Source organism: Petaurus breviceps, unplaced genomic scaffold (assembly GCF_028583685.1).
Source record: "Petaurus breviceps papuanus isolate PSGF00001 unplaced genomic scaffold, PetGlider_PUasm1.0 186, whole genome shotgun sequence".
Lineage (NCBI taxonomy): Eukaryota > Metazoa > Chordata > Mammalia > Diprotodontia > Petauridae > Petaurus > Petaurus breviceps.
Genome location: NW_027185798.1, coordinates 46,662,083 through 46,672,133, shown reverse-complemented (window position 1 = coordinate 46,672,133; position 10,051 = coordinate 46,662,083). Strand labels below are relative to the sequence as shown.

The 10,051-nt window shown below is 48.5% G+C and overlaps 1 protein-coding gene across 2 annotated transcripts in view; it reads left to right on the top strand.

Annotated features, from left to right (window-relative positions):
* Positions 1-10,051, top strand: part of KCNC4 (potassium voltage-gated channel subfamily C member 4) — a 68,499-nt gene that overhangs the window by 29,217 nt on the left and 29,231 nt on the right. The window contains exon 4 of one of the 2 annotated variants that reach the window (XM_069090408.1): positions 5,598-6,891. The exons of the other annotated variant lie outside the window; for it this stretch is intronic. Coding sequence (XP_068946509.1) covers positions 5,598-5,659 — 62 coding nt within the window. The 3' untranslated portion in view covers positions 5,660-6,891. Of the gene's footprint in view, positions 1-5,597; positions 6,892-10,051 lie in introns of those variants that run through there. 2 annotated transcript variants of the gene reach the window in all.

Below are 10,051 nucleotides of genomic sequence, written 5' to 3'. Positions count from 1 at the left end.
TCTCTCTCTCTCTCTCTCTCTCTCTCTCTCTCTCTCTCTCTCTCTTTCTCTTTCTCTCTCTCTGTCTCCCTCTCTCTCTCTCTCTGTCTCTGTTTCTCTCTGTGTGTGTCTCTCTGTGTGTGTCTCTTTCTGTCTCTGTCTCTCTTTCTCTGTCTCTGTCTGTCTGTCTGTCTCTCAGGTAGGATGAGGTGGGGGAGGCCTAGAAGCCTTTACTTTACCCTCAGTCATGTTGCTTTCCATTCTGGAGGACTAGATCAGGGACAGAACCCTGTGGTAATGGAGGAGAAGTGGGCTGCCCTCTGGGGTTCTCTACCCTGACCTCTGCTGACTGATGACTCAAGGGTGAACTACAGAAAGCACAGCTTTCTTATGGACCGCCCCCCCCTTCTGCCTGGCTGTTCCAGGCAACCTCCTTTCCACTCCCCACATACCCTTGCTGGGTTCCCAGGCCAGGCCACAGAGCAATAATCAGAAGCCCAGCCACCCCTCTGTTTTCATCTAATTCCCATATTAATGTCTGTGTTTCCCTTCCCCATACAGTCCCCCCTCCCCAAACCCCTCCTCTCCTGCCAAACTCTCCGCCCTGCCTACCTCTGAGTCACCTAGTGTTCCCACCCAGCCTCTCCTCTCTCTATTTCTGCCAGAAGCAGAGACTCATCTAATTTCTATAATTAAGTGTATTCATTTACCTAACGATCCGATCTGGGAGCACAACAGGTTTGTGAGTCACTAAGTAAATATGTGTGTGCCTCAGTCACAGCTGAAGGAGGCAGGAGAGAATTGATCTCCCGCCTGGTCCCTGCTTGCCACTTAGCCAAGGACATCCTTGTCGATCCGGACCTCTGCGGTGGGGTGCCTGCATGGGAGCATGGAAATCTTGCCAACTGGGCCAGGCTTCCAGTGGGGGCCTCCCGTCCCCCAGAGCTCTGAGCTCGTCTAGCGCCTGGGCCTTCAGAAAGGCCCGAGAAACTTCTGCAGAGACACTTCATGATCTACCTGACAGGGATCAGATCTGACAGTGGAGCTGTGTGCTTGGCAATTTTTAGAATTGGCATTATGCAACTTAGTAGGAATGACTAACCGTCCGTCTCTGCTCCTTCCAGAGCTGGCAGAGGCAGCGACAAGGCAGGCTCTGGGAGTGGAGCAGCAGTGAGAATTGGGAAGCTTTGGAAGATAGAAATTGGGGGTGAAGGTGGGGAGGAGGGAGGCCCCCTTGGAGACAAGCCTTGTGTTAGCTGCTGGGATGGCCTAGGTTCTCAGGGGATGCTGGTGCCTGTGCCTTGCTTCCCCCCAGCCCCACCCCCCAGGGTGTGATGCTCCCTGAAGGGATCCAGGGGAGGTAAGGTACTGGAAGAGTGCTTTTCCCAGTGGTCTTCAGAAATAACAATAACAGTAATAATAGTCACCATTTACAGCACACTTTAAGATTCACAAAGTGGTTGAGAGTGTGCCCATCTATGAGTCCTCCAGAGATGGGAAGGAATGCCCCGAGGAATAAGAAGAACGAATGATAAGCAAGGCAGGCAGCCTTGGAGCACGCAGAGTCTCCTGGGAGGGGGGCGGGAAAGCCAAGGGTGCCAGGGGGCTAATTTGGCCCTGGCCTGGGACAGCATGAGCTGAGAGCACTGTAACCCCCATCCAAGCATAGCTATTCTCTCCTCCGACTCTCCGTTTCAGAGAATTGAGTTGGCTATTTGTGTGGCGACCTCAGGAGCTGTCAGGAACCCAAGTTTCCACAGTACTCCTCCCACCCCCTCTGCCCCTGTGGGGGCACCACCCTTGAGCAAGCTGCCCTTGTCATGGGTCCATCTGGCCTCAGGCAGCCTGATTTGGGCTGGTGCTGAGCTGAGGCTGGCTCACAGAGTTTTCCTCCTGGCACATTCATAATGGCACCTAACTCAGAGCTAGGTAACAGCTTGAGGTCTCTGTACCTCTTGCTTCCCCTGCCCACCCCCAAGATCTGTAGGGGCTCTCATAGGGGGAACAGAGACAGGACCACGCTAAGGTAAGAGGCATAATTTCGGCTGGTTGTGTCCACTCTCTCTACTTCTGTAGAAATACCAACTTTCCCTTAATACCCGGTCCTTAAAGCCCTACTCTAACACTACCTCTGTGAAGCAGTCCCTCATCAGAAAAAAATAACCTTTCCCTCTTCAAATAATGTATGTTGTATATCATACAACAATACACGTTGTTCTCTTCCATCAGACAGGAGGCTCCATGAGGGCAAGGACAGTGTCTCACCCAAACTTTGTGTCTTCCCCAGCACACAATGCCCCAGGCACAGCAGGCACATAATAAATGTTTGTTAAATTCAGATCTATCTTTAGTAACACATTGTTGGGGCATTAGTGGTGGGGGAAGGGACCAAATTAACTTCCAAGCATGCATTGAGTGCTAACTGTATGCAGAGTCTGCAGGGTGCATTCCCTGTGTGGGTCAGCCTTGAAAGGATATTACCTACTGTCTATTAGGGTGTTAAGATCCCTAAGGTTTGGGGTGTGGTCCTTCAGATAGGAGGAGAGATTGTTGGGCTTGCCCTCCCCCATCTGGATTGGCCATTAGTCTTTCAGCCTTTCTTGGATTCAGGACTCAGTTCCTTCAGCTTGTGGATTTGACAGGATGCTGCCTATCTTGGTTCCTCACCCAGCTACCTACCCATCTGGGGTTGATCATTATTAGGCTTCTGGTCTCTCTTGGGTACAGGATTTGTTTTCTCCAATTTGAGGATTTGACAGGATTCTCTCCAGTCCTGACATAAAGATAGGTGGGATCTCAAGATGAGCTTTGCACTTGGCACCGAAGTACTAGGGTTAATATGGGAAGGGGCCCTCTCAGGGTCCTCTATCTTGTTGAGAGAGGCAGCCCTAGGGCCAGACAGATCCCTATAATTTTAAAAGCTATCTCCCTCTAATACATTGCTAAAGCCAGAGAGGAAAGCGGTATGGATTCCAGGTTGGCCATGCCACTGGTCAGGAATCCTTTCTAGGGGCATCATATAGACCAGTGATTCAGAAGACAGAGGAAGGTGATTAGGGCATCAGGACCAGTGCCGGTACACTAACAGTACATTGTTCACTTTCATCGTGTCCAGGAAGGACAAGGAATGAAGCTTCCACTTAGCTCCTCTCTAGTTTCTGGAAAGTCGACTAGGCAGGCAAAGCTACCAGAATGGGGATTCCCTGTTTTAAGGGGCTTCATAAGTACCCCTCTACTCTTATCTGATAGCCAGGGAAGAATCATGGGGCTGGGGTCAGTAGGATCCCTTGGGGGCACTAGACTATAAGATCTATGGCTGGAAGAGACCCTCTTATCCAACTCCCACATTTTACAGAAAAGACCTAGAGGCGTTCCATAGGATTATAAATGTAGAAGGGACCCTGAAGCCATTTGGCCCAACTCCCCTCATTTTACAAATGAAGAAGCTGGGACTCAGAGACATTAGATGCCTTGCTCAAAGTCCCACTGGCAGTAACAAAGCTAGGACTCCAGCCTGGATTCTTTCTTCTAGATTGTATTATCTTCTTTCCCCAGGTCCCTCCCTCCCTCCCTTTAGCCTAGCTCAGTAGTTTCCTTTTATCTTTCACACAGCCTTGCCTTGGGAGCCTTTGAGATTGGGAGTGTGTAGGTAAACTTTCAGATCAATGGGAGTCTCTTCATTTATCCCCTCCTAAAACCTGATGCCTGGCCCCAGGAGGTTTCCCCATGGCATTGGACTTCAGTAGAAGATGAGAGAAGGGATAAAATAGTGTCGCAGAGTTGGGAGCAGGGTGGAAAGCCTTCCTCGATCCCCTTTATGCCTGCCAGGAGGAAGAACCTGCTTTGGACTAGCTAAAGTGGAATTTGTTGTCCATCCACTGTACAGTGGAAAGAATACTTGTGATGCAGTTAGAGAATATTGGTGCAAATCCCACTTCTGGCCTTTACCTGTGTGACCTTGGGTAAGTCACTTAGGCAAATGCCCTGAGACATTTGTAAAATGAAGAGATCAGAGATCCCTTCTGTAGCTATGATCCCATGAAGATCATGGATCTGGAACTGGAACAGAGCTCAGAAATCAGTCAGTCCAAGCCCCAGAGAGCTTGTTACTCACTCAAGGTCCTACCAGGTAGGAAATAACAGGTCTGGGATGACTTTTCTGGCTCTTTCCTCTGAACCACATTGTCTTTCTTGTACCTGGGACAAGGAGAAGGGACCTGAGTGCCTGGTGACCTGAGGGAGGCTTAGATCCTAGGTTAGGAATACGAGGCATGGAGTCCCGTACAATGGGGCATGTCTTTGGATGATTGGAGAAATGGCATCTCCTAGTGGAAAGAGCCTTAGTCATGGAGTTAGAAGAAACCTTGGTTTAAATGTAGCACATGTGGCTATGGGAAAATCCCTTACGCTCTCAGAGCCTGTTTTCTCCTCTGTGAAAGGGGGATGATAATATCCACACTGCCTACCTCATAGGGCTATTGTGAGGAAAGAACTGTGTAAACCTTTCGCTTACTACCCAAATTTGTGCAGGTCCTCCATAGGTAGGTACAGGGCAAGGTGAGGGCCTACCCCATAGCCTTCAAGAAATGTTGATTGACAGCATTGGATCCAACCATTGGGTGCCATCTTGGATCCACCTTTGGTCTTCTGGATTCACAAGGTTCCTAGGACATTAGTGAGAGATGAAGAGTTTGTGGAAGAGTCCTGAAAGCTGGAAGGAGCTGTGAATGGGACTACCCAAGACCTAAATTTGTCATTTCTCCAACTCACAGGATATCTGCCTAGTTCCTCATCAGCTTTTGGCCCTCCATGCACTGACAGGGAAAGTAGGCAGGACATGTGTTGTTTTGTTTTGGTTTTTTTAGTTCCCTGTCTCTTGTGGGAAATAAATTACTTGCATGTGTTTCCATTGTGCACCAGCTAGGGTGGGAGATCAGGCTGGTAGGACACACCCTGTAGGTATATAGGGTGTATAGGGTCAGGGCACGCTGTAGGACAGCTCCACTGAGGTTAGTAGGAACCCTATAATAGCTCAAAGGCCATCTCAATAACCCCTATGATTAAGTCTGCCAAGCTGTGCTCTCATCTCCTTTAGGGGCTGTCCATGGTTAGAGGGACCAGGGGACCTTCTAGATATAGGTGCCTGAACAAATCCAGAGGCAGGGAACTGTTTTCTCCTCCACAGATGTTCCAAGAGCACTTTGTGTCTGTCCTTTCTATCATTCTTTACTGTAAGCATCTTGAGGGGAGGGATGCTTTGAATTTTATTTTTATATTCCCAGCCCCTTGTATGTCAGCCAAGTGGCCCTGGGCAGGGTCAGCCATGAGAGATGTGTGGGTATGCAAAAAGAAGAGGGAATAAGGAGAGGAGGAAAGGGATGCTGTTTTTAGTAGTTAATTGCTACCAGCTCCTCCCAAGTCCCTCAGCCCAGATGCAGAAAGCCTTTTGTCAACAACATACAACTGGACTCCTGGATGCTCTCCACTGGGCCCATTACCTGTGGGTTGTGGGTTTCTTCCTTCTAATTTGTTCTTGCCCTTCACCTTATCCCCAAAGAAGGGAAGTCGATGGGAAAGTGTGCATACCGGTGACTCACACCTGTGCTCTTTAAACACAGAGACCTGCCAAGACGTCCTCTCGTCCAATTATGCCCAGGCCGAGGTCCTCACCTTCTCTTAAAGTTTGGCTCACGTGGAGGCCGGGAGCATGGAGAGAGACAATTCGAGAGAGGCTTAGGGAAAACCCTGGAAACCAGGCAAGGATCTTTCACTGGGAAAGAATTGGAAATCCTTGTTTGTGCAGGACTGTTGGAAAAAATATGCACGCACACACACATACACCACCTATGGCCCAGGATGGGTCTGATGGTTTATTCTATTGTACATTAAAAGATCTATATGCATATATATATACATATATATTCTATATTCTTACATGCTGTACCCCTGTTTGTAGTGCATGTGTTGCTTGGTGGTCTGTCTTTTGTGTCAGCCTCTGCTACCCCTCCTCTTCCCCACCAACCCCAAGTACTAGGGTCCCATCACCTTTCTTGCTCCCAGTTCCACATTTATTTTCTGAAGTATCCAGAACCTAACAGTAGAATTCCAACTGTAAACTGGCTGGTTGGCTGGTGTGGTTCTTGCTTCCACATAAGTCTTGACTTGGGTTTAGCCATTCATTCTGTGTCCACTGTTTTCCTATCCCGACCCACATGTATCAGGGGCAGGCAGAGCCTGGCAGAAATTCAGACTGCCAGCCCCACCCCCCACCCTGGGACCCCCTCCAAGCAGGACCCATTACTCTTACCCCTATGTCTTGTGGTCAGTGTTGTCCTGGCCAGGGGAATGGGATGAGGGATCCCCTGCCCATGTCCCTCTCCTGACCCATCGACTCCACAGACAGGGGTCATTTTTGTTACTGTATTTCTGTGTATTGTCTCCCTCTCCATTTGTTTTCAAAGATGCTGCCAGGCGGACTCCTGGGGAGGGGTGTCTGTCTGTCCGTCTGGCTCAGGGGTCCGAGGACCCGTGGAAGCCTCGGGATGAAATGAGACTGAGTTGCAATACTCTACTTCCTGACCTTGGGCCAGGGGACGTGTGCAATAGCAGAGTCAGGGCTGTCCCTTCTGCCTTGGCCTCTGCCCCTCACCCCAGCACCCCTTCCCCTCTCCCCTAACCAATCTTGCCCAGTGTCTGTCAGTACTTTTCTAAAACTGTTACCTCTCTCTGTGTCCAAGGCAATATTCCGGCCAGGAGCTGCTGGTCTGTCCGCATGCCTCTGGCTGTTATACTGTGGTCAAGCCCCAATAAAGAGATTTGGAGCTGTCTCGATGCCCTTACTGTGTGAATGGGCCTCTCCCTTTCCTTTCTGCAGTACCAGGGAAATGCCTTTACTCATACGCTTGGCACACATACAGGTAGGCTGGGACTCAGCACTCCCCTCTGGGAGTTTACATTCTAAAGGTTGACATACACAAAGAACGTCAGGCTCGGACAGTCATAAAGGAGGAGAGGGCATGAACTGGAGTCCAAGGACTGGTTTCAGATCCTACCTATGATACTGCATGACCTTAGGTAACTTAACCTCCTTGGGACTCAGTTTCCTCGTCTATTAAACTGGCGGACTGGATTTACTCTGAGGCATTTAGAGGTCAATAATCCTGTGACAGAATTTGTCTGCCCTTCAGAACTGATCTCTCATACATCCTCGTGTGGCCATAAGCCAGTCTTCTCCTTTAGAGGCGGACATGAATGGATGGCTATCTACATGGGTGAAGGGACCATCCAAGTCGATAAGATCAGAGGCCCATTTGAGTATGAGTCTATAGGCACAGAATGGATGTTTGTTTACTTGAACTGAATTTTAAAACTGGAAGAAACAAGTCCATTAAGTCAACTTCTTCCTCACATATTGATATATGGCAGTATCATATAAGAAGGCAGTATGGGACAGGAGGAGTTCAGAGTCAGAGTCAGAGGATCTGGGTTCAAATCCCACCTCTGAAGTTTACTACCTGTCTCACTGAGCTCCCTCTACTATAAAAGGAATAAATCAGACTAGATGGTCCCTGAGGGTCATCTGCTCTAACATTTCTTCTTCCTCTGACTTTCAATTCTTGCATTATAACCTCAGGGAGGAAAAAATTCACATATAGAATGCTTTAAAGCTTGGAAAGCATGTTCCTCTCAATAATCTTGCGAGGCAAGTGCTACAAGTGTGATTGTCCCCATTTTTCAGATGAGAGACTGAAAGACTGAGAAGCTAAGTGACAGTGAAATTTGTCTCTCTCTATCTCCATAGAGAGAAAATTGGAGGACACAGTGGATGGAATAGGGAACTTAGAGTCAGGAAGACCTCAGTTGTAATCTGGCTCCAGACACTTACTAGCTGTGTGACCTTGGTCAAGTCACTTGATCTCTGTCTGCCTCAGTTTATCCAACTGTGAAATGGGGATGACAATAGCAACTACCTCCCAGGGTTATTGTGAAGATTAAATGGTATAATATTTGTAAAGAACTTAATACAGTGTCTGGTACATAGTAGGCATTTCCTTCTCTTTCTGTCATTCTTTCCTTTCCTCCTTCCTTCTTCCTTTCTTTGTTTCTTTCTTTCCCTTCCTTCCTTCTCTTTCTCCCCTTCTTCCCTTCTCTCTTTTCTCTTTTCTTCCTTTGTTCCCTCCTATCCTCCTTCCTTCTTTCCCTCTTTTTGTCATTCTTTGTTCCTGCTTCCTTCTTTCCCCCTTTCCTTCCTCCTCTCTCTCCTTCCCTTTTCTCTTTCCTTCCTTCTTTCTTTCCTCCATTTCCTCTTCCTTCCTTTCTTCTTCCTCTCTTTCTATCTTTCCTTTCATCTTTTCCTTCCTCCCTTCTCTCTTTCCTTCCTTCTTTCTATTGCATTCTTCCCTTTTCTCTTTCCTTCCTCATTTCTTTCCTTCATTCCTTCTTCCTTTCTTTCTTCTTTCTCTCTTCCTGTCATTCTTTCCTTCCCTTCTCCTTCCTTTCTTTCCTTCCTTTCATGTTTTCCTTCCTCCCTTCTCTCTTTCCTTCATTCCCTCTTATCCTCCTTTCCCTTTCTCTCCTTCCCTCCTTCTTTCCTTTCATAATTCTGAGCCCCACCCCCACCCCTACCAAAAATCCTAAGCCTGAGTGATATCAAGGAAATTTTTTTCAGTAAATTTTTTTTAAAAAAACAACTTGTCTTGAGGTGAAATAAAGCTGAAGTAATACCATTCCAACATTTTACACATAAGGAAACTGAGGCTTAAGAGGTAATGGGAGTGGCCCAAGCTAGCCAATGACTGCATTGGAATGAGACCTCTGTTTACCTGGCTCCTGGGATGGCACAACCCTATCTGTTTCATGAAACCTCACTGCCCCCTCACTACATTGTATTGTAATTGTGGAATCAAAGGTTTTGTCCCTCCTCTATTAAAAGAAACACAGGCATCAGGCAGTAGGAGGGGAGGCACTATTTTGAGCAGGGGGCCTTCCTGGCCCCCCTGAAATCACACCATGCCTACGTAGGTAGGGCTGACAACGAGGACAGAGCGTACAGATGGCTCTCTGAACCAAACGCAAACAGTCAGGAAAAAAGTCACATCCCCTCTGGTGGGGAATGGAGAACAAGGGCCAACCGAGGCAGCCCCCTGCCCAGGGTACAGCAGGGATGGAAGCATGGGAGAAGCTGGGTTTTGTGTGACACCCAACTCTAATCCCTCCCCCTTGCCTTGGCTTTCTTTGCACCGAACTCCCAACACACACACACACACACACACACACACACACACACACACACCACTTATTCATAGCAGCTAATAATTGTCAGCATTTATAGAACACTTTCAAGGTTTGCAAAAATACAGGACATTTATTATTTCCTTTGATCTTCACAACGGCCCTGTAAGGTAGGAGCTACTATTGTGGCCATTTTACAGATGGGGAAACCAAGGCTGAGCACAGTTAAGTGATGTTTGCAGGCAGGGTCCCACACACAGCTAGCATGTATTAGACAAAGCATTGGAATGGAGGTCTTCCTGACTTCTTCGGGCCCAGTGTGGTGTCCATTAACCCTTCTCTACTGGTCCTTCTTCTGCTTTACTCACCCACTAATGCTGTGGGCACCAGGCCATGGCACTCATTCCTGGAGCCTCTCGGGACTGGATCACATGAGAGAAGGACTGAATAACACCAGTGGTTGATTGGAACTGGGCTGATCAGCGAAGATCAGAGGAGAGCAGGCAGGGGCAGTGGCAGGGAGCGGCTGATGAGACAGTAACAGGGGAAGGGCTAAGGGGCCAGTATCAAGGTGGGGCTGGAGTTCAGGGAGGAGAAAGGCTGAAGTAGCACCTTCAGATGGAAGCTAAGGGAACAGTGGTGGAGAGGAGCTGAGGGAACAATGTCAGAGAGAGGGCTATGGGAGAAGCTTGGGGGTAACCAATGTTAAACTGAGGTGAGGGGCTGAAGGGCCAGTACCAGAAAAAGCTGAGGAAAAAGTATAGGGAGGGGCTGAAGGGACTGTGTCAGGGAGAGGCTGAGGGGACAGTGTCAGGGAGAGGCTGAGGGGACAGTGTCAGGG